This window comes from Guillardia theta (assembly GCF_000315625.1).
Source record: "Guillardia theta CCMP2712 unplaced genomic scaffold GUITHscaffold_28, whole genome shotgun sequence".
Lineage (NCBI taxonomy): Eukaryota > Cryptophyceae > Pyrenomonadales > Geminigeraceae > Guillardia > Guillardia theta.
Window position 1 is genome coordinate 85,127 of NW_005434646.1, and position 23,168 is coordinate 108,294.

The 23,168-nt window shown below is 51.6% G+C and overlaps 6 protein-coding genes across 6 annotated transcripts; 2 read left to right on the forward strand and 4 right to left on the reverse strand.

Annotated features, from left to right (window-relative positions):
* Nucleotides 1–18: 18 nt before the first annotated feature.
* GUITHDRAFT_41804 (hypothetical protein) lies at nucleotides 19–573 on the reverse strand (the record flags this gene model as incomplete). Its single annotated transcript, XM_005833744.1, has 1 exon — nucleotides 19–573. A coding segment is annotated over one exon (555 nt), but the record flags the coding sequence as incomplete, so codon positions are not given.
* A 1,225-nt stretch (nucleotides 574–1,798) lies between these two features.
* On the reverse strand, nucleotides 1,799–1,957 carry GUITHDRAFT_55685 (hypothetical protein; the record flags this gene model as incomplete). Its single annotated transcript, XM_005833745.1, has 1 exon — nucleotides 1,799–1,957. A coding segment is annotated over one exon (159 nt), but the record flags the coding sequence as incomplete, so codon positions are not given.
* Nucleotides 1,958–4,977: 3,020 nt separating this feature from the next.
* On the forward strand, nucleotides 4,978–5,977 carry GUITHDRAFT_107180 (hypothetical protein; the record flags this gene model as incomplete). Its single annotated transcript, XM_005833746.1, has 2 exons — nucleotides 4,978–5,805; nucleotides 5,855–5,977. The coding sequence occupies 2 exons, from the start codon at nucleotides 4,978–4,980 to the stop codon at nucleotides 5,975–5,977; spliced, it is 951 nt and encodes a 316-aa protein (XP_005833803.1).
* Nucleotides 5,978–6,431: 454 nt separating this feature from the next.
* Nucleotides 6,432–6,785, reverse strand: GUITHDRAFT_59526 (hypothetical protein; the record flags this gene model as incomplete). The annotated part of the gene is made up of 1 exon (XM_005833747.1): nucleotides 6,432–6,785. A coding segment is annotated over one exon (354 nt), but the record flags the coding sequence as incomplete, so codon positions are not given.
* A 6,215-nt stretch (nucleotides 6,786–13,000) lies between these two features.
* Nucleotides 13,001–13,730, reverse strand: GUITHDRAFT_152220 (hypothetical protein). The gene is made up of 4 exons (XM_005833748.1): nucleotides 13,476–13,730; nucleotides 13,295–13,425; nucleotides 13,157–13,247; nucleotides 13,001–13,105 (listed from the first exon to the last, which is right to left on the reverse strand). Exons 1-4 carry the CDS (start codon nucleotides 13,695–13,697, stop codon nucleotides 13,058–13,060), a joined length of 492 nt encoding a protein of 163 aa, XP_005833805.1. The 5' UTR covers nucleotides 13,698–13,730; the 3' UTR covers nucleotides 13,001–13,057.
* Nucleotides 13,731–17,931: 4,201 nt separating this feature from the next.
* Nucleotides 17,932–18,528, forward strand: GUITHDRAFT_152221 (hypothetical protein; the record flags this gene model as incomplete). The annotated part of the gene is made up of 4 exons (XM_005833749.1): nucleotides 17,932–17,972; nucleotides 18,037–18,092; nucleotides 18,195–18,332; nucleotides 18,383–18,528. Coding segments are annotated over exons 1-4 (365 nt in total), but the record flags the coding sequence as incomplete, so codon positions are not given.
* Between the last annotated feature and the right edge of the window lie 4,640 nt (nucleotides 18,529–23,168).

Consider the following 23,168-nt stretch of genomic DNA (forward strand, 5'->3'; position numbering starts at 1 on the left):
GATCTTTGCCAATCGGAGGGGCGACTTTCCGCTGTCGTCCGGTATGTTCACGTCTGCACCCCCTCTAACGAGCTCCTTGCATGAGCGAAGGTTGCCGGAGTAAGCAGCGAGATGTAACGGAGTCGCTCCATCTTCGTTTCGCTGGTTCACTTTCATTCCGAAGGTGAGCAGGTGGGAGATCGTGCAATGGTATCCATTCGCTGCAGCTTTGTGGAGAGCAGTATTGCCATATATGTTCTTGTGGTGAACATCCGAGCCTGCATCTACTAAAATCTTGACGACGTTAAAGATCTGCTTGTTCTGCTTGTCGTAGATCTTTTGCTCCCCCTTGCTTCCATTCACAGCCCACTCCCAGAGGTCCTGGTCAGATTTGATAGCACCTCCACTAGCAGCAGCGAGCAGAGGAGTGTCGTGGATGTCACTCAAGGTATTCACACTCGCTCCATATCTGAGCAAGATTTTAACCATTTCTTCTGACCCACTTTGTGCCGCGACATGCAGTGGTGTATTCAAATCGTCACTTGAGTTGCGGAAGTTTGGATCCGCTCCTTCCTCCAGGAGCTCTATGGCTAGATTGCAATCGTTCTGTTCTGCTGCCCCGTACAAATATCCATTCATCTCAACCTCTCGAAAAGCTAAATTTGACATTTGCTTTTGCAAAGCAGCAAAATCATCCTCTGCCTGGGACTCCTCGCCCTCGAATCCAACCTGACATGGTGAGCCTGCAAAGTGAATCTCTTTTCTCTTACCATCCTGCCCAACATTACTTTTTATACGGTTCATCACGTTTTGGGTTGCTTGTGTCATTTGTTCAGATCCGAATTGGTTTCTCATTTGTTCCAAGACCTTCTGAAAATCTCCCCTCCATGCTTCCGCATCACAGCCACCTCGCAGTATCATAGTACGTCCGAAGATCGAATGCAAAAAGCAGCCAGTCGCAAGGTCCGAAGTGGGAGCGAGTGAAGAAACGTAAGGAGGGTGCACGAAGGAATGTACCAAAGAGTTGACGAACAAGAAGAAAGTGACAATGTTCATAGTGAATGTAACATGAGACGAAGATAACAATACACCCAATCACCGATGGAGAGAAAATCGATTCCCAAAAGAAAGATATTGAGGGCGGAGAGCGACAATTCGAGGTCGACGAGAGCTATTGAAAGCAATTGATCGGAAGCTAAATCAAGATATTGCGAGAGGGATCAGAAGTAGAGGGGAGGGAGATGAGTGAGACTGAGAGGAGGATCAGGGCTAGCAGGAGCAGGAGCAGCAACAGCGGCAGCAGGAGGCTCTCTCAGCGCGAGCATCCCGACGGTCTCATCTTACCCCGTCCATGGACTACTGACATCGTGACTAAACCTCCACTAAACTAATCCCTCGCAGAATCCGGCACGGGCCGGGGCCCGCTGAGCGCGAGCCGGGGCGGGCCAATACTGCCCAGCTGCCTGTGCGTCAGTGTAGTAATTCTCAGGTTCAACCGTGATTCTATCTCATGATAGCTTTACTCATCATCGGTCAAGGATGATCACATACGAGTATAATTTCAGCGCCGACCTCCTCTGCGACCATGTTTCGAATGCCTCGATGGTTGCGGAGACCCTCCAGCTGCTCGAGAAGGTTCCAAGTCTGACTCTGAGATCTCCCCCTGCTGACTGCGGTCTTGCTCTTCCTCGATGAGTTCTCTCAATAGCCTCCTCCCTCCTCTCCGCTCGTTCCTCCTGCCTCCTGTTGTGGAGCTAATGCCAAGTTTCTGCTCTACGTTGCGACGGTACTCCGATGAGATCTCTGCAGGCTTATCGTTCACTGACTGCATGCACAGCGGGCAGCTGTCATGCCCTTGCTCAAGCCACTCGTCGACGCAAGGTTTGTGGAAGCAATGCATGCAGGGGAGCATCCTGACTTGCTCGCCCGGTCTGAAGGTGCCCAAGCATATCATACACTCCTTCTCCTCCACGCTTGATGTGACTGACTGCTGCTCCACATCCACTTCTTCCTCCAGCTCCCTGTGATTCCTCGCTCTCGAAGCCTTGGCAGCGAAGTGTTTCTTGTACTTGATGTACGTGGGCACGTTCGTCCCTTTGAGCATCGGAGCTTCAGGCCTTGTCAGGCCAGGAGAAGGAGCAGGACGAGAGAAGACTTCCTGCGGAGCTGGTTGACGCGAGGGCATTTCGATGGCGATCTGAGACGAAACATTCGGCATGTTGACGGGGGCGAAGTCCGACCGGAAGTCAGGCGTTGGAAATCTCAAACTGGACTTGGCGCAGCTTTTGCGCAGACGACAAAAGAGCAGCAGGGCCATGAGGACGGAGGAACAGGAGACGGAGATTGCCACCACGACGGTCTTGTTCTTTGACAACCATGAACCACCATCAAGATTGCCGGATGAGGCATCACTGACTAGGGGACTGGTTTGAGGAAGCGGATAAGAGTACGATGACAAGACTTGTCCAGCTGGCGACTTAAGCTGAACGTCCAGCTTGACGATGTTTGCTTGTGCAGCAGCGCCATTTGGCTTGTTCATTTCATCGACTATGTTTCGGAACATGCTGTATCCTGCACCTTCGCTTCCTGTTCGAACTAGAATGCCGTACTGAATCAAAGTGACAGTCGAACCCTGTAGGCTCGCAGACTCAAAGAATATTTCGTTGACGGTGATTGAGTTGGCCACAATTCTTGCCAGCAGAGACCTGAGCTGTTGTTGAAGTACCTCATTTGTCAAGATGTTCCCCTTGATCTCCATGTCTCCTCTCAAGGAATACCTCCCGGCGTACACATTTGTGTCAAAACTACATCGACTGATCTTAGTGGTTTGATCTTGACACTGAAATCCATTCTCTATGGTGCAAGTTGCTGAGCAGCCGTCGCCAGAGTCAGCATTGGCATCATTGCAATATTGCGATGATTGAGATTTCAAATCAGCACTGCAATACCATCAGCTTGTCAATAACGTCACAACAACTTTTCAAACTTTCAGCTACTCACCAGCTCTTTGGCTGTATCCCGCCTGTTCCCCCCGTACTGCCTCCACTGCCGCCAGGCTTACATGCAGCTGAAGTGTAGCAGGGTGCTTGCGAAGCAGAACATTCTTTTCTGTTAGGGAAGCACACGTCTTGTGCCGAGCAGTTGATCACGCTGGAATCAAGACACAGAGCTTTGAAGTACAGGGCTCCTGAACAACTACCTGGGGAACAGGGGATCAAATCATAATAGTCTGGATACCCGACCACCAGGAAATTGTTGTTCAGCACAAGGGAAGTTCCGAAACCAGCATTCTTGCTGGGATCTGAGTACAGCCTTCTTGTGAGACTGCATGGATTCGAAGCAGCAGAAGCGACTTGTATAAGGTAAACAATGTTGTCCATGGGATCGCCAACCGCTATGTAGTTTAGGTTCGATACCTTGAATAGCGACAACGCTCCTCCGAAACTTTGCGTTGGATAGAATTGCTTGATTACGCATGTGGCATCAAGGGCGGCTGACATCGAGGCTGATAATCTGTACACCAAGACTGAACCAGGAACAGTTGCATTTCCTGGAGCAGATACCACGACAAGTTCCTCTCCAACAGAGACTGTCTTACCGAACTTTATGGTGCCAGGAACTCGATTTGCAATCAAAGTCGTTGGGTCTGCTGTCCGTACGGCATCTATTGAATGAACTTTCTCATGCATTCATAGAGAGAAACTGAATAGAAAGTTACCTGTTGATGCAAACACAAGTACCTTCACTGAACCGGCACGGGTCAAGCCATCGGCTGATGAGTCTTGATTCGCTGATTTCGACATGCCCACTACCAGTACATTCTTGTAGAACATGATTGAATCGATGTTGTCATAGTTGACAATGGTTTTGACCAGGTTGTATTGGAATGAACCTGGCGGATTTTCTACAATCTGGTAGATGTCGATGAAGTCTGAAGCTGCAGATTTTCCTGATACGAATAGGAGGTCTTGGAAGGTTGAGATTGCTTTTCCGTAGCAGCCGCTTCCCTCTCCAGGAAATGAGGTTCCATACTTCGATACGAAACAGCGCTGACACACGGCTGTACATGTTCCACTACCAAGCCATTGAACATTGAAAACAAATGTCCGGTCAATAAAATCTACGGTTTCAGGAGAGGAAATTCGTACGTCAAACCATTGCCAAGTATGAGTGTCTGTTTGCTTGAGTTTCTTGCAAACTATCGCGTCTTGGTCCGCCATGCAAGCTATGGAATCAGAGCATGAAATTGTCCTCACTATCCTGCCTGGCATTGACTGAAAAAGCGCCGGGACATCGATGAAAGATCCCATGGAAGCGAAGTTAAAGAGCTGTACTCCTCCTGATGAGCTCGTCATGAGAAGGTTTCCCGAGGGAGACAGCGACAGAGAGCTCCCTTGCGATGACATGCTCGCAAACGAGCGGTTTATGAAGACAAATTCTATCTCCTCCGTGGGTGGCTGGCAGCCACACAAGTATGAGTTGCACGCGGTAGGACTGTTAGCGAAAAAAATAGTGCATTCGGCAGTACAGCATGAGGTTCTTGTCCTCCAATCGTATATCACCATGTTGAATTGAGTTTGAGTCAGAGAAGGAAGGCACAAGATCACCCAAAGCACTGAGATTCTCATGACTCTCATTTCCCCTTGACCTCAATACTAACTTGTACTCTCCTCTCCTCTCCTCTCCTCTCCTCTCCTCTCCTCTCCTCTTCTCTTCTCTTCTCTATCTTATCATCTTCTTCTCTTCTCTTCTTCTCTTCTCTTCTTCTTCTCTTCTCTTCTCTTCTCTACTTCTTCTCTTCTTCTTCTCTTCTTTTTCCACTCTCCCTCTTTATCGCACCAGCATCGCGTTGCGGGTCAAATCCATCAACTACGGTAGACATGTCCTATAATCAATATACATACATCTATATAGTCAATAATCTCTAAAAAATCATGATATTTGACTATAAAGCTGGCACATGCGCGAACAGAACGGCTGTAGTGAAAGGCTTTGGCGATGCACCGACGGCATGCGGCACGGCAAGAGAGGAGGAGGAAGCAGTTAGAGGAGGCGGTGGGAGACCTGCATGCTGTACAGAGCCTGCTCGACCTTCAGAACGAGGATGGAGCTTCTTGCTGGCCGACATCGGATGCCTCATGGGTCCCAGACTGGGAGTCGCTGCCTTCCAACCTGGATCCTGCATGTGCTGAACTATCCGAGGACGAGAAGCCAGGAAGAGCGCAGAGAAAGAGGAAGCAACTGGAGGCCATGGCAGCGTCTATCATGCCATTTGTTGACAGACTGATTGAAGAACGGCAACAGCAGCGGGTGAGAATCGTAGAGTTTGGATCGGGAACTGGACACCTTGGTATTCTCATCGCCTACCTCAGGAGAGAGAGTACCCATGTGACGCTTGTGGAGAGGAAAGATTACACTTGTAGGATAGCACAGGATCGCATCTCCTCCTTGAAGTTGGACAACGTCCAAGTTTTCTGTGGAGACATTGAGGACTATGCGAGCAGTCGGCAAGTGTTTGACCTTGGAACATCCTTGCACTCGTGCGGGGTTCTTACAGACCTCATCCTCGACCTCTGCTGCTCCGTCCATGCTTCCTACGTCCTCTGCCCCTGCTGCTATGGCCAATGCTCCCGCAGCGAGAACCTGTCGAGGTTCCAGAGGCCAAGATCGAAGCAGTTTGCGGAAGTAATGAATGAAGAGAGGTTTTCGTCGATCCTCTCAGGAGCTGATTATGCAATCGGCCAAGGCGACTGGAACTTCGATGACTGTCCCAACTTCGCCAAGGCAAAGTTCTGCATGCGCATCGTGGACGCCGACAGGAATCTTGTGAGTGGCATTGAAAAGGATTCCTTACTTTCTAACGCTGACTACGCAGAGCTCGGAGCGCATGTCATGCTACAGGACATGCCTGCGGTCGTTGAATCCTCTCAACTGCAGCCCGAAGAACAATGTGGTGGTAGGGTTGCACTCAGCATCTTGCATGGTCCTCAACAGGTAGACGCTTCTCAACATGAGAGCTGAACATTTTCTGATGATAACCTTCATTGCATTCATACAAGATTGATGGTGTGTGAAAAATCGACAAAGTGGATACCTCCTGCTTTCATGGTTACTTCATGACATTGATCAAAGCAATTCTTACCTGTCCTCACTCCACAAACGATTCTCCCCCTTGTTTTCCTCCCCTTCTCCTCAACAGATGTTTGCAAATCAGTCCAGAAAGCGCAGGAATTCACGTTGTCAATCTCTAACCTTTCCTGCAAACAATGTTCTCTTGCGATCTGAGAGTGTAGGACACTATTCAGATGTATCCCCTCCACTTTCCTGCTCCTCCCATCCCACACCCATGTCGCTCCTCCCGAGCCCATGAACATCACGCATGTCTCTGATATCCATCGCACACCCACCATCGGATTCTTCTCTCCCACAAGGTTCCCAGCAGGACTTGCGTCTTCTTCCATCCTCCACACACCCATCGAGCCCTGCAGCCCTGCGAAGGCGATGTAGTTTCCTGCTGGGCTGAAGCTGACGCAGTTGAGAGCCCCAGAGGAGCGGAGAAGGAGGAGGAGGCCGCCGGTCTGCGCGTTCCAGACGCGGCAGATTCGGTCACCTCCTACCGAAGCGAGTCGCTTGCCGTCCGAGGAGAAGTCTAGAGCCTGCACGTAGCTCTCATGGTATCCGATCCAGAAGGGCTTCCTGGAGGGAATGGGGAGGATTTCCCAGCAGCGAACGGTCTGATCAGCGGAGGAGGTGGCAGTGAACTTGTCATCTGGGCTGATCTTGACATCTAGGACTGTAGCTTGATGCTTACACTCCATCACACATACGCACTGCAAACCCTCAGACCTGCGATGAGTGAGAGAAAAGCAAGAACATGTCGAACATGCTCAGACCTTGTGATCGCCCACACACACCCCGTGTCGTCCATTCCTCCTGTTAGGACGTGTTCGCCCGAGCCACTGAAGCTAGCGACTCGAATGTCAGAGAGAAGCAAACAGACGGTGACGAGGGTCGTCAGCGACGAGTCCGTTTGGTTGAGTGTGATATGGAGCGAGCTCCAGGCAATGAGGACCAACGAGCTTTCAACATGTTTCAGCGGGGACGTTTCTCGCAGAGAGGGAGAGAAGGATACGAGCTTGAATGCACCCAAGTCGTCATCGGGCCCGTACCTCCTCACCAAGACTCTCTGTGACGTGCTCCACAGGCACAGGTGTTCCGCACATATACAGACAGCATGCTCTCCATCGCAAGATATGCTGACACAGCAAGGCGCCGACCCCCCAGTGAAGTCGCTGCAAGCATCGTCTACCAGGTTTCCTCCCAGCGGCAGAGACTTGAAACTACCAGCAGTCCACACCTGCACAGATCCGCTCATGTCTGCGCAGAAGAGGAGGTTGTGCTCGTGGTCGAGGCAGGAGTTGAGGATCTTGGAGCTGGTGGGACTTGTTGAGAGCAGCGAGCCGAGGAGGTCATGTGCGTAGCATCGAGTGTCGGAGAAGACAACAAGCAAGTTGGAAGCAGGAAAGAGCGACAGGTGGTTAACTTTGATTCCCTTGAGCTCGTCAAAATACTCAGTGAACAATTCTTGAATGATTTCTTTGCATGACTTGATAACGCTCTTGGAGATGTTGATCTTGCCTGTGAATCCATTTCCTCCAAAGATGATGTAGTTGTCTGTTATATACGTGGTCAGCACTGGGAATGCAAACTTCAAATCCATTTTCAGAGCAAAACTGAAGCTTTCCTCCTGCGACCATACACGGATGTTGCCATCCATCGAGGAAGAGACCAGAAGGAGGGGGGAAGAAGAGAAGACCAGGCTTGTTATTTCCCCTTCATGCCCTTCAACTTCAGTCGAACCTCCAAACTTCCACGGGTTTGTTTGGAACGACTGCACAACAATCTTACTCGTCGAGAAAGCAAGAGCAACGAGATATTCATCCTCTTTGACCGGCGTGATCGCAACGCGCAACACAGTCCACTCGCTAGCACCTCTTTGCTTGTTCTCCTCGTCAACAAATCTCCACAAATCTTGAGAGCTTGCACTGAAAGCTTCTTCGGGAACAGCTTGCGACATCACTGTCTGCGTCAGGTCCCACACGCTCACATCGCCCTCCACTGAAACCGTGAGGAGGGAGGGCAACTCATCAGCTGTAAACAGACGACAGAACACAATCTTGCTGTAGTTTGTCTTCCAATCCACCTGTCTTCTTATAAGAACACCATCCCACAAGGAAATCATTCCGTTGCCGTAGGCAAAGACCCACATGGTGGAACATCGGAGTTGGAGTACGTGCATGCAAGTGACTGCAGCAGAAAACTTTGCGCTGAAAACAGACCGAAAGGACGACCTGTCTTCTCGCTCTTCAAATTTCGTTCTCAATTGAGTCATCTCACTGCTCTGTATCAGACACTTGTCATTTACAATCGCAGAGGTCATGAGATGTCTGAGGATGAAGCGGACGAAGAGATCGTGGTATGGTTTGATAATCAAGGACAGGTTGCCGTTGAGATGGAGGTAGAAACTCTTGATGAGACCAACTGTCTCTGGGACATCATGTGAATACTTCACCTTCAGTATTGACAAGAATTCGCTGACATCTCGATTGAGGTCGTAGAAGAGCCTCATCTCAAGCTTTGATCGTACGTGACACTCGCTCAACAGCCTCTGAGTCAACTGTTCAACTTTCTCCGAGGAATCCGACATGTTCATTTCTCTCACAGCAGAGCTAAATGATTCAATCAGACAAACTCGCCTGCTTGCCCGATGGTCCTTCAAACTCTCACACAATGTTGAGATGCAGCCACAGATTTTCCTTCCGTGATCCTGGTAGAACTTACAACGCAACACTGCCTGTGCAATCCAGGGACAAGAAATCTTGAACACAGTCGTCTGATCGCAAGAAGCTGTCTCCACGATGCATCTCAAACATACAAGTGTTGCATCAACCATAACTTTCGCCTTCCTCCGATTGATGTTGAACTCTGCAATCGAGAATTCATCCTTTGTGAAAAGAAGACTCCAAATAGCGTCAAACAGTAAACCCATCGGCAACCCGAACCTGCAGCTGGACAAGATAGCCAGGCATGCCAGACTGATAGACTTGATGGCAGAACTGGACATGTCAGGAAGATCGGAAATGTTAATGCTCCCCCGATCGTCAACAGTGAAGGGAAAGAAGGTGTTTTGAGATAGCAATGTCGTCTGTGGATCATCATTCCATTGCGGTAAGAGAGTTAGAAAGTGATAGAGAATGTCGAGAGAGAGAGACAAGTTGTGATGGAAAAGCTTGTAGAGGTTCTGCGTTGAAAGCTTTGGCTGAGTAGAGATCTTGTAAGAAGACAGGAGGTTGTTCTGGAACTGCAAGAAATTTCTATCGAGAGGAGGAGTGATTGTTGTGATATTCCCCTTCGGCACATTTGACAGATCTATGAATTCCTTGAGCTTCATTGGGCATGACACGATGAACTTGACATTGTTTGGCAGAGAGGAAGGGATGTAAGACAGGAGCTGAACTGCGTCGTCTCTGCTCAATTTCTCTAAATCATCGAGGACGAGAACCAGTCTCCTATGAGACGAGAAGGAGCGGAAGAGACGTTGGAAGCAACCTTGCAAGCAGTTCCGTTGAACCTCCTGCGTCTCCTCATCGCTCAATCCTCTCGGCTGCAGGAGCCCCAGCATGAGAGATGAGCTGGTCGTCGACTCCTCCGACGCTCCAACGATTCGCACGATCACTTTCTCCCTGAACGCGGAGGACAGACTTTCTCTCCCTCCCTCCTCCCCGCACTCTTGCCCCTGTCCCAACAGCCCAGCAGCCTTCAGCGCCAGTGCGATGGCGGTAGATCGCCCGGACCCGCCATTGCCGAAGACAAAGTGCGGTTCACTCTTCCCCAGCAGCTGGGCAGGGGAGGAAGCCTGCTGGAGCGAGCTGAGGTCAAACTGTTTGACCTCCTGCGACAACTTGATGAACTCTTCCGTCGCCTCCACCGCCGCCAGTCGTTCATGTAACGCCATCGTCAGCCAATCCTGCTTGCGGGCGTTGTTGGCCATCTGTCTGGTGTTCATGGAGAATCTCATCAATTTGTGCTGAACGATTTGAGTGTCGAACACAATCTCATGCTCTTCCTCCTCCTCCGGGAACGACCAGGTGGCCTTCCCTTCTGTGACAGAGGCAGCAAGCGCTGTGAGCGCGTCTGCTATCCTCTGATTCAGCCCTTCCTCGACCACCTTGCGCTTGCTGTTGTAAGTCTCAGCAAACGACTGTCGTCTCTGCAGCGCCGCCCGTCTAGTTGGAAGCTTCTTGACAGAGGACGAGAGGTAGGACGAGATCTGCTTCACCGCATTTGCCTGGGTGGCATGCTCGAGCTCCAAGGGCCTCAGCTTGACCCACCTGTTGTACACGGCCACCATGGAGGACATGTGCGAACAGTCCAGGCAGCCACACGCCTTCTTCTCAACTCTCCTTCGTAGTAGGGCGTCGAAGAACTGCAGGAACTTCTCGGTCAGCTCGTGCTTCTGGAACTCCTCGGAGGCGATGGACCCCTGCTGGATGAAGGAGTGAATCGATCCCCAGCTCGGCACGCTCCTGCTCATGGCCGAGCTCATCGCTTTCTTGACCTTGTTCCACTTCTTCTCGAACCTCAACCGGAAGAGGCTGGCGGCAGGGAAGTGAGAGAGCAACGAGTTGATGTCATGGGCAAACTCCTCCTCTGTCTCCTCACATATGACGTAGACGATGAAGGAGCGGGAGAGCAGCACTTGGCTGTGAGCGGTTGCCTTCAACATGTTGAGCCCCGCACTGGTACAGAGGAACTCGAAAGTTTCGCTGCCCCGATGTTGATACCTGATTTGACGCCTCATCAACCGCAGATGCTGGTTGACCATGTAGTGCAGCTCTTCTACCTCCTCCTTGCTGTCTCGTCTGAGGACCATCGCTCGCGGGTTGAGAGGGTCTGAGATGTACAGACGGTCCAACAGGCTGACCAGCTCCCCAGAAGCATTTGAAGCAAGAAGATTCTGCTTGAGAGCATTCAGATCCCGCTGCAGGATATTTGTTGGTAGTCTCTGATCAAACATCGATTCGTCAACAACATGCAGGAGGCAAACTTCCGAGTAGAATGCTTTCTTCTCCAACACATGATCCAAGACCTCACTGAAACGCTTCTGGATTGAGTTGCCCTTGGGCAGGTTGACGTCCATGTAAGAGTTGAAGTAATCATCTAGCAGAACCGTTTCTGAATCGACACACATCGAGTCCTCACGACAGTGTTCTCGTATCTTTCCAAAGATCTCCTCTTCAAAGAACTCATACATCCTCTCCAGCGATGCCATACTTCCTGACACCACAACAACTACCAGAATGCTCTGAGAAACTCCGGGCGGCCAGACAAGAGAAGGATCTGCCGCCCTCTGATTTGCTCCTGCTGATGCAGATGCATTGTCAGCTCGTAAAAGATCGTCAAGGGATGATTGATGCGCTCTAGTATTAGTAGAGCCCTCGTGTATGTAAGGAGAGTAAGTCAAAAGTACGTCAACATGATTGCTCGACTCGGAATCTTTCGATCTTGGCTGTGAGATCTCTCTACCCACAGACTGTGAGATGTTTTCAAAGTGCTTCTGCTTCCGCCAGCTTTGCCGTGTGCCAGACTTTTCGGAGGCGTGAAACGAGCCCAGCTCAGAAGGAAAAGATGACAAACTATCTTCACATACGGACATGATCTCTTGAACCAGCAGGCGAATCGAGTTCACAAACCCGTCAAAATCAAGGAACTCAGGTGTTGTAGGTGCGGAACATCGGTGAACAGGAGCTTTCCCTGACCGTATTGACGATAACAAAACCATGATCCTCCTCCTTGAGATAGGGATAGAGCTTGAGGAGGTCAAGAAATCTTTCTTTGTCTCCAGCATGCGAAGGCTCCTGCTCAAGAGTTCTTGCAGCAATGTTGTGCTGATCTGTGGCTCAACCGTACGAGGCCGATGCTCCAAACTCGCTTCAGCTCGATGACGAGCAAGTTCAAGGAAGACTGTTCGGAGATTGCTTTCAACAGATGGTGACCTCCAGTCTTGCCCCGGTCGCTTCCTGGCCTTGTTGAGGACAAGTTGCAGCAGCTCAGCGAAGTCTTCTAGGAGTTGAGAGTCGCTCAGCACGTCGGAGACCTTCTTTGCGTACTCCGAGTGGTTCATGGCCGAACGAGACCGCTCATGCCGAACTTCATCGAGGGAGTCTCGTGACCTGACGCCATGGACCCGGCCAACGGAGGAAGGGAAGAATGTGTCATGCAGCTTTCCGGGCAGGGTCAAGAAGAGTGCAGTGTTGGGCCGCTTGGACATGGCCATCTGCCGCTGCTTCAGCGCCATTCGATCTCGAAACCATTCTCCGATGAAATTCCTCTGCTCACCCATCGGAGAGAGCCGGTTGAGGTTGAGCTCTCGCAGTTGCTTCTCTGTCCTCTCTGTCATGTTGTAGAGCAGCGCCTAACGCCCTCTGATCTCCTCCTCCTCCTCCTCCTCCTCCTCCCCGCAACTAGCGCTCCAAGCCGGCATTGTCCCGTCCTGGGCACGACGGGGGCGGTTGACAAATTGCTGCCTAACAGGTCAAATAATACGACCAAATTTTCAACCTATGAGATTATTGCTGTCCCATTGTTTTCAAACGAGGGGGGCGTGTATTCCTCTATGAAACACTCGCTTTAGTCTCTCTGCACCAAGACAGGTTGCCGCTCTCTCTCTCTCTCTTCATCTTTGACAACTTCTTCCTTCCAAGTTCCACTAACCGTCGTGTCTCATATCACTGACCATCATGTTTCATGTTGGAAGGAGCATCACTAACCATCTTGTTTCATGTTGGAAGGAGCATCACTAACCATCTTGTTTCATGTTGGAAGGAGCATCACTAACCATCTTGTTTCATGTTGGAAGGAGCATCACTAACCATCTTGTTTCATGTTGGAAGGAGCATCACTAACCATCTTGTTTCATGTTGGAGGAGCATCACTAACCATCTTGTCTCATGTTTCAGGTGCTTGTTGATAGTCAATGTTCATAGATCGTTTAAAAGACAATCTAGATACGTTTCTCTCACTGTCTACTCGGAACCTTCTTCTTCTCGTGCCTCATTCGAAGATCCTGTGTACATCTTCGTCACAACTACCGCCAAGCATGTGAGAAGTTCCCTACCTGCTGCCGCGAGTCCTTCCCTCCCAGTCTCTCTCTCTCGCTCCCCTCGTTCGCTGTCTTTCCTACCCGCAGCTTCCTCTCCTTCGACCCTCTGCATCAGCCAGTCAGCTTGTATCCTCACTCTTCGTCTCCCCTCACCCCTTCGCGTCTTGACGCATCGGTTCTGATCCTGCTCCGATAGGAGGAAACTTGAACGCGCCCCCCACCTGCCCCCTCCCCACCATGCGCTCCTCCTGCAGTGGCTTGCCGCTCGGAGGTCTAGCGTTCATCTGAGAGGACGAGTCAGTCAGGCGTCACAGGATCGAGCATGGGGAACTACCATGTCGCTATAACCTCCGTTGATCATCTCCACCTCCCCCGCGTTGTCGAATCCCCTCCCCATTGGCTCCCCCCCATACTGACCGTACGCCGGATACCCAGCCTTGGCAACTCCGTAGCCGTACTCCATGCCATCCCCTAGCGGCCCTCCCGCATACGGGGGCATGAACATAGGCCATGCTCCTCCTCCGTTGGGCGCCAGCCTCCCGTTCATCCCGTTCATGATGGCGTTGGAGGAAGGAGCTCCGAAGTCTGGTTGCTGCATATTGAACCCCCCGCCGAACTCGTTCCGCATCATCGCGCCCATGTACTCCATGTTGTCACTGTAGCGGTTAACTTCCCTGTTCCCCTCCAACATCTTGTTCATCCCGTTCTTGTAGACCTCCGGCATGCCGTACGCCATGCTCGGGTTATAGCTGGGAGGGTACGCACCTCCCAGCACGTTCGAGTCTCGAGAGTCTCGAGGAAGCATCTGGGCGAGGAGCTCGTCCTCCAGCCTTCGCTCCTGGTAGTACTCGTTCTGTGCTCCTGCTCCAGGTGTCATGCAGAGAGGATCGAGATATCTGGCTCACCGTCCTTCTCCTGCCTCAACTTGACCTCCAGCTGCTCAAGTGTCTCGAGATTCAAGTCATCCCTCCTGCTCGTGGCTGTCAGGAAGAGGAAGAGGAAGAGGAAGAGGAAGAGGAAGAGGAAGAGGAAGAGGAAGAGGAAGAGGAAGAGGAAGAGGACAGAGCTACCTCAAGGTGGATAGAGTGTTCTTGATGTCTGAAAGATCATTCATTCTCGACGATTCCTCCGCTATGAAGCTGTCCATCCTCTTGATCAGCCCCTCCAGCATCGACCCCATCTCCTCCTGCTCCTTCCGCTTGCTCCGCATGTCGGACAGCGCGTTCTGCAGACTGTTCAGTCGACGAGCCACAACTTGGACCCGAACTACCTGCAAGTTCGAGGAAATATTGATCTTTCGTCTTCCAACACTCTCCATGTAGGACCTGACAGACAGTGAGGAGGGAGAGAGTCGAGGGAAACGAACCACATGTAGGAACAGGAAACAACAGCTACAAGTACCTGTTTCGCATCAGGAGCTGATACTGTTGCTGCACCCTTCTCTCCATCTCGGCTTGGACGCGTGTGAATTGTACTGCAGCGAAGATTAACTCAGAGAAGAACAGCCTATTTCATCTCACAATCTTTCTCGCTGATTTCTCGCTCAGCCTTGTCCACTCGATCTCGGAGTTCAGTGACAATGTTCTCCTATACAGCAGCCATCATTGATCACTAGCTTTTGTATCCCTTTCGTACCTGGTCTTGAATTTCTCCCAATTGCAGTTTGAGCGATTGTATCACGCTCTCTAGTTGTGTGATTTGAGATTGTGCTGCTGATTCAGCCTGCAGACACAAGAAAGTATCATCATGTTTGATACTCTACTAAAGTTTGCTGGAGCATGATGCTATTGGCATGAATCGAAATGACATGAAACGGTACGAATGACAAAGTTATGAATTGAAATGAGTGACGACAAGAAGTGGGCAGATCAAACACGATCTCTCACCTGCACTTTCACTGTCGCTTTGTATCTCAACTCTTCCTCTGCCGATTCCTTTGCTGTAGAAATCTTAACCTCCTCCGTCCTCGTCCCCTCCACCTGCTGACCTGCCTCAGCCTTCTGCCGTGCTTGTCCTTCAGCATCTGCTTTCAGTCGCAGCTCCCTCACCTGCAGCGCATGTCACCAGCAAGATTTGATACCAGCAAGCCTCCCCACCAATCGCTCAAGTTCAGCTCTGTCGTCCTCAACGATGCGACAACGAGACTTGTATTCTTCCAGCTGAGTTCTCAAGGCTCGCTCCTCGTCATTCGGAGTAGCTGATTTCTTCGATGGGACGCGGCTTCCTGCAGCATGACGTCACCCTACTTCAATCTTCTCCTCCTCTGCCCACCTGCTCCACTGTCCATCCTCGAAGAGCTTGCCCCTCGCAACATCTCAGATCCGTCCGTCATGGTTTTCTCACTCGCGGCTCGGCTGCGGGGGAAGGAATCAGAGTCGAGGTAGCGGCAGAACTCCTCACCTCCTCGCTGGCACGTCTCTCCTTCCCTTGGATGAAACAGATGCTTCTTTCATCCCTCCTGCTCCACTTCCTGCCCCTTCTTCCCCTGGAGACAGTCGAGAAGCCGCATGCGGGGTATCTGCTGCTTTCCCCTCCTCTTCCTCCTGTGCTACAACCCACTCTTGCTCCTTCGGGCTCTCCGTTGCTGCCTGCCTGTCCCCCTCCTGGTCGAGAGGCTGCTCACTCTCTCGGACCCCCAGCTCTTCTGCCGCATCCTCTTGCTCCTCTGGAGCACCCACTTGGTCCGTCTGATCTCCTGGGGCTTGTTCAGCCTCAGCGTTAGCTGGCGCAGGTGCATCGGCATCAGCTTCAGATAGAGGAGGAGGAATTTCCTCTGCTGCTGCATCTGCATTCTGCTGCTCAGTGTCGTCTGCTGCCCCTTCTTGTTTCTCTTCCCCTGCCTTCTCCTCGTCCGCCTTCTCCCCTGCCTTCTCCTCTTCCCCTTTCTCCTCTGCATTGCGATCAGGACAAGCTGAAGCTCAAGGTTTCTCTACTGACCTGTCTCTGGAGGAAGAGAAGGAGGTTCTGCGTCCTTGTTAGCATCATCCGACTCTGCGGAAACCTGCAGCAACTCTTCAACGCTGATTATCATCGGAGGACTGCAACACATACCTGTGTATCTTCTGGCGCTGAGATGGAGCCCTCCTCCGTGGCGCTAGTTTGCTCGCCTCCAGCCTGAGGCTCGGGCTGCTCTACTGCCTCTGCGTCCGCCATTTCGAGGAAGCAGATGCGCGTCGGTCAACACTTTTACTCTTCTTACCCAGTGGCCGGATCCCGAGAGGAGGAGGACTTGAAGGTGCTCTGACTGTATCTCTGTCTGTCTCTGCCAGCTGCTCACTTACTTCTTCTCTGTCTCTCTCATCTTCTCTCTTCCTCTTCCTTCCATTGGCCTCCCGCCAGCCTTCGCCCTGCCACCCTCGCCGCAACCATGCACGCCTGAGCAATTCGTTGTCCGTTGATGGAGATTGGGAGCTGCATGAAATTGGAGGTAGGGGTGGTGGCATTACCCCTATAATTACATTAAAAGATACCCCCTCCGATGACCGATGGAAAATGACCACCCCTCCTGCTTTTTCCGAGATGTTCTGGGAAACAAGCCTGAATGGCGTATGCGGGACAGGAATCGAAGGAAGATATAGAGGAGGCTGAAGCGGCAGCGGCAGTGGCAGCAGCAGCGGCAGCAGCAACAGGACAATGATGATCAGGAGGACCTGGAGGTACAGAAATGTACCAGCGATGATAGAGACGATCGCTCTAAGTGGCAGCGACATGGCGGATCTTCGAAACTTCATGTAGGCGTCACCAGCGAGGAGGAAATCTTCCTCCACCATAAGACTCTGCAGATCATATGAGCACCTGGAAGAGATCGGACTTCGGGGCGGAGAGGAGCACCTACAATGCCCTTGGAGACTTCAAATGTCAGAGCTGCGGACTGAGCTTCCACAGCGAAGCCCTTCTCCAGAGACACAAGGAGAAGTTTTGCAGCGAGGCGAAGTCAGGACATGCAGGAGTGAAGTCGGTGAGTGCTGGCATGACATGCTTGCAAGGACTCATCAGACACCTTCCAGTTGACTGTTGACGAGCTCAAAGATTCGCTGAGAGACCACGTGAAGAGGCAGGCGATAGGAAAGTTGTCGGTTGCGAAATTAAGACAGGTTGATGCTCATGTGAAGAGCCTCCGATTTACTCGAGTGCAGGCAGTGCAGAACTCGAGCTGGAAGGATGTACAGTACCGGGGATTGCAGAGTGATCAAGTGGGTGGACAATGGAGGTGGAAGAGGAGCTGAATGTTTCTGCAGCAAGATTTGATCGCTCGAGTCAAGGAGTTCAAGGCGTTGAGAACTTCGAAGCCTGCGGAGAGAGCGAATGAGGAGCAGGGAGCAAGAAGGAAAGAGATATCCCTGACATCCCTCATAGCAAGAGAAGTGTTGTCGAGAAGCGATGAAGAAGACAGGGCCCGACACTTTCGCAAGGTCGACGCTGAGAGCTTGAAAGATGGCAGAACACCCGAAGACGACATCAACGTCAAAGAATCTGCTACTCGTCTTGTTCTCTCTCCGGAGACAGAGGGGAGGAAAGGTAATTCGTCACCTTCAAGGTGAATCCGAAGGTTTCGATCCATTCAGATGCTCAAGTGTGTGTTTCAGCTATCACAGCAAAGAGAGAAGGCAAGAAAGAATATCTCCACCAGCTTCCTCGATACCTCCTGTACTTGCATGATGATGTGGCAGCTGAAAGTAACGGCTCTGCAGCTATCTCAGGCAGATGTTTCCAACGCTGATGGCGATGATGATGATCAGGTTGTTTGTGTTTCATCCACAGTGCGCTTCTGACTTTGAGATTTGTTTACACAACCATTTGCGGTATGAAGCTCATACAAGCGACAGAGAGAGTGAGACAGCTCTCTTGTTCAAACACATGTGGGAAGGTGTGTTGCTGACTGGCTGTCGTCGCAGGACATCGAGATCGCTGAGAAAAACGCTTTCGACTCTCACAAGTCCGAAGACAGGAGGTGAGAGGCAGAATGACGAAGACAGAGAGAGAAGTAGGAAGGAGTCGAGGGAGAGAGATGGAGCGAGGAGGAGTTTCTGTATGTTGTTTTGATGGAAAGAAGGTACTGGAGGAAGAAGGAAGAGCATCTCCGAGAGAAAGCCAATCAGCTCCGAGCCCGGCAGCTCCTCCGTCTCCATGAGCAACAGCAACGGCGGTTGACTTCACAGCAAGCTTCTCCCGCCACGATGCAAGTGGACGAGTAGACTTGAGAATCTTCCGAAGCTTCTTCCTTCTCACTCGCTGAAGCAGGTCCAAGAGCAAATCAAGATCTGATGAAGACATGTTTTCTCCAACCAAACTTGAAGAGGACAGGCTGTTTGGAGCAGTTCAAGCTGAAGGAGGAGGAGGAGGAGGAGAGAAAGAGTTTTATGCAAGATCAGGGCAGCAAAATGATAGTTTCATGGATGAAGCCATGGGAATTGACCATCTGGAGTTGGAACTGCAAACGTTGCAGAAGATTGAAAACCTGAAGATGATGATGAACACGGAATCGTTGCCCGAACAAGATCCGCAGATTCAAGTTGCTCCTCAGATCTCTGAAACATACCATGAAGCACAACTGGAGCCAGGTCGTCTTTATCGCTCATTCTTGCTGTGCATTGCTCATGGTTTGCGCTTCAGTGTTGGAAGAAATACGAGAGGAGAAGAACGAAGAGGAGGCGGAGGAGGAGGAAGATCCTCCACGTTTGATGTGATGAGTCGATTTTGACACGAGATTTGATGAAATCTGAAATGTGGCTTCATTTTCAGTCCATCATTTGACCAAGATGAAGATGAATCGCAACTTGAGACTGGGCCAAACGAACTTGTTTCGATGGCTCGAGAACACGGTAGGAAATTGACGCCGTGAAGAATGTGTTTGAATATGCCCGTGCCTGCAATTTATGAAGAGGATAGAGGATTCTTTTTCGTTGATGAGATGAATATGATAAATATGATGATGATGATGATGATGATGATGATGATGATGAATAGGATCATCATCATCATATCTTGGAAACATTGACGGCTGTTTGACACAGGGCTGAAGATGATGAAATTGAAACAAGAATCTGAGCGATTGGCGCATATGAAGCAACTCATGGAGATACAGAATGAACTTGAAGCTCAACGACAAGAGCGAGCGAGGGCCGAATGGCTTCGGGCTCAGCGAATGAAGGTGTGAGGAAGAGGAGAGACGAGCAGAGCAGAGCAGAGCAAAGAAGCAGAGCAGAGCAGAGCAGAGCAAAGAAGCAGAGCAGAGCAGAGCAGAGCAGAGCAGAGCAGAGAAGAGAAGAGAAGAGAAGAGAAGAGAAGAGAAGAGAAGAGAAGAGAAGAAAAGAGGAGAAAAGAGGAGAGGGAAGTAGAGAGGAGAGGCGAGGATGGGGGAGGAGGAAAACGGGGCGGGGAGTAATGGAGATAAAAGTGAATGGAGGAAGCAGAGGAGGGTCGAGGGATGAGATTCTTCTCAGATGTGGGAAGTGAGCAACTTGAGGAGCCTTGCCAAGGGAGGAGCGTACGACCCTTTCTTCGGCTTCACCCTCCGCTTCTGCGAGATTCACCCGGCTCCTTCCGTTGACAACATCCAAGTCGTGCTCGGGCTCTTTGAGTCCGGCAACGCGATCATGCAGCTGCAGACTTTGCCCAAGGTGGAGGTGGTGTATGACTTCCAGCTGAATCTGAGGAACAAGACAACTCGCAAGGCTCTGATCAACATGTCAGAGACCTTTGTGAAGCTTCCTCCCTCAAACGTCATGCTGGTGCTGGAGCTGCAGACTCTTCATGACGAAGTCTCTTCCTCTGCCATCGGATGGGCAGCGATGCCGCTCTTCTCCCCCGAGCGAGAGTTCCTTGGAGGCTCGTGGAGGATCCCGATCCTCGAGCCTCCCCTCCTCCTCAACTTGACTCCTGAGAGGCTGAACGAGGCCAAGAGGCTGGTAGACGATGACGAGTATCACTACATCTACCTCAAGCTGGAACCCAACGACTCTGATCCTCAGGATGAGCCTTCCGAGGGAGAGGAGGAGGAGGACGAGGAGGAGGAGATGCTAGAAGGCCAGGAAAAGTTCACCAACTTCTCCCTCCCCCCCTGCTTCCATGAGCGCACTCCTCTCTTCATCAGATCTTCATACGAAGTCGAGGAGGAGGAGGAGGAGATCTCCCCCGTCAAGCAGAGCGAGCAGAACAAGTCGATCTGGAAGGAGGAGGAGCAGCAGCAAAAGGTAGAAGTGGATCCCTCCCTTGCAGACATACCCCAATTAGCCTGGTGCCCTTGGGGGAAGAGACCAACAGAGGAGGAGGGCGACAAGGTTCGAGCGGGACCCCAGGACAACGTTCTTGTGGTGCTCGATGCCGTCAGATTTCTGCCCGACAACGTTGCTGTCTCAAAGGTACTCCCCTCCCCCGTTTCTGAGCTGCCATGGGCAGCGGCTGAGGCTGAGCTGACTGATGTGCAGGCAACTCTGACGATCGTAAACGAGGAAGGGAACGATGCAAGTAGGATCAACGTCAGGCACACGGCAGTAGCCGACCCCAGCAGCGGCACCCATTCGCCCACTTTCGACCTTTTCACCGTCTTCCCCGTGTTTGCGGCCGACAAGAACTGCTGGGTGCAAGTGCGGCTCGACTGTTTCGACATGTTCACCAAGAGCTGGGCTACTCTTGGGTTTTCTATCCATCGGATCTTCTTGGATTTCAATCCCGGTGAACTCTCCTCCTCCTCCTCTCCTCCTCTCCTCCTCTCTCGCTCTCGTTATAATTTTGCTTGCTTCTCCTCTGCCAACTTTAGTTAAAGCTCGAACACCCTTTGCTTCCTCCTCCTCCTCCTCCTCCTCCTCCTCCTCCTCCTTCTCCTTCTCCTCCTTTTCCCTGATCCCTACATTCTCTTTCTCCCTTCCTCCCTTCCCTTTCTTCCCTTCTCTTTCTCATTTCCTCGCACTGACATGCTGTGGTAGTGGATCTGCGGCGGACAGTCAAGGTCGGAGGAATTCAAATTCCCTTGCGCAGTCTGGGCAAGAAGGACAGAACGTTTGCAGCGACACCTGCCGACGTCGGAAAACTCCCAAGGATCCCCTGCTGCACAGGTTGATCGACCTGTTCGCGTCCCCTGAGAGTTTGTGAGCCACTTGTGCAGTCTTGCTTCGGATCTACGTCAATCCTGATGAACAAGACTATAAAGAAGTGGTGGATACTCCTCCTCCCTCCTCCCTCCTCCCTCCTCCCTCCTCCCTCCTCACCAGCTCTCTCTTCCACTCTAAAATCCTCCCCCTCTGCTTCCTCATCCTGTCCTTGTCTCGACCTCCTGTTCCTGCTGCTCCTCCTCTTGCTCCTCCTCTTGCTCCTCCCCTCCTTCTCAACCTCCACCTCGTCTTCATCGTCTCACTCCCCTCCTGTCCCTCCGCTCATGTTCTTGGCAGCTGCGACTGTCCGGCAAGGACGGGTACCTGAAAGAGATCATCAGGACGGAGCAGGAGAAGAAGACGGCAGGGAGCCCTCAGCAGGCAAAAGAGAAGGATGAGAATTTCTTGAGGAGGCTGGCACGGTGCAAACCCAAGTACGCCAGCGGAGCATACGACTCTGACGGGGTGGTGCCGTCGGGCTATGAGAAGGTTCTGTTCCAGCAGCGCGTCGAGACGCTCCAACGAGACATCAGCATGAGGTTTCTTGTCTTGTACCATGCTGATCCCCTCCTCTTCTTTCATTGATCTTGCCATGCTCCCTGTTCATTATCATCATCATCATGTCTATCATCATCATCATCATCATCATCATCATCATCAACAACAACAACAACAACAACAACAACAACAACAACAACAACAACAACAACAACAACAACAACAACAATATCAACAACAACAACAACAACAACAGCAACGACAGCAGCAGCAGCAGCAGCAGCAGCAGCAACATCATTATCCGCAATCTCCTCCTCCTCCTTTCCTATCTACTTTTCCCTCTCTCCAATCTGCTCGCTCTTTTTCCCAGCAAGCACCCTCTCAAAAGTGTCTCATTTTCGACTTCCTTCTTCCTCTTCGTTCATCCCGCATGTCGGCTGCATGTTTCTGCATCTACCCTGTTCGTCCAGCCCTGCTCCTGCTCCCTGCTCCCTTCTTCCCCATTTCGGGTCCATATTACCTGACGATCTTGTTTGTTAGAGACGCTCTGGCAAGAATGTCAGCAACTGAATATGAGGACATCCGCAAAGTAAGCTTCTCCACCTCACCTCTCTCCCCCTCCTCCTCTCCCTCCCTCCCTCCCTCTTTCTCCGTCTCCTGCTCTCTCACCATGACTCTATCCTTCTCTCCTCCTCACTGCCTCTCCCACTCCTCCTGCCATCCTCTCCTCTCATCGTTTCTTCCTCCCCAAGAGGAGCAGAGAGTCCTACCTCACTAGCTGAGCAGCAACAAGACGAGGAGCTGAAGCAAACAGTCCTCGCTCTCTTCAAGAACAAGGAGCGCAGCCTCTTCTTCGATCTGACCTACTTCTGCCTCTACAACCCTGCTGCTGGCTTCCGCGTCTGCATCGACGGAGCCAACAACCTCCCCACCAGCAAGGGTTTCTTCCCCATTGCAATCTTCGGTGCTGTTCCTCCCTGCCACTACTTCAGCAGCGATCGCTACCCCGAGCACGCGCAGTTCCAGTCCTCCCTCAACCCCCTCTCCTCCCTGAGGTGCCCCCGCTGGACCGAGAGCTACTCGCTCCTCTCTGGCGTCGAGTTCCGCGGCTACAGGTGCGGGCTGGTGGTGCAGCTGCTGGGGATCTCCAGGATCCCGTCAGAGGAGGGAGGGAGGTTGCAGGTGAGGCAGAAGGAGATCGGCTGGACTGTGCTTCCCCTCTTCCTCCGCGACAAACGTCACTACATTATCGACGGCAACTTCCAAGTCCCCCTCTACTCGGGTTCTGTTCCCCGCTCGCTCCCGGAGACGATCTTCAGGCTGGGAGTGGAGGCAGCTGTGCGGGAAGAGGAGAGGAAGCGGAAACTTTCCCTCCTCCCCAACGCCTCCGTCTTCATCCGCGTCGTTGACGTGCAGCGCGAGAAACTGAGTCAACCGCT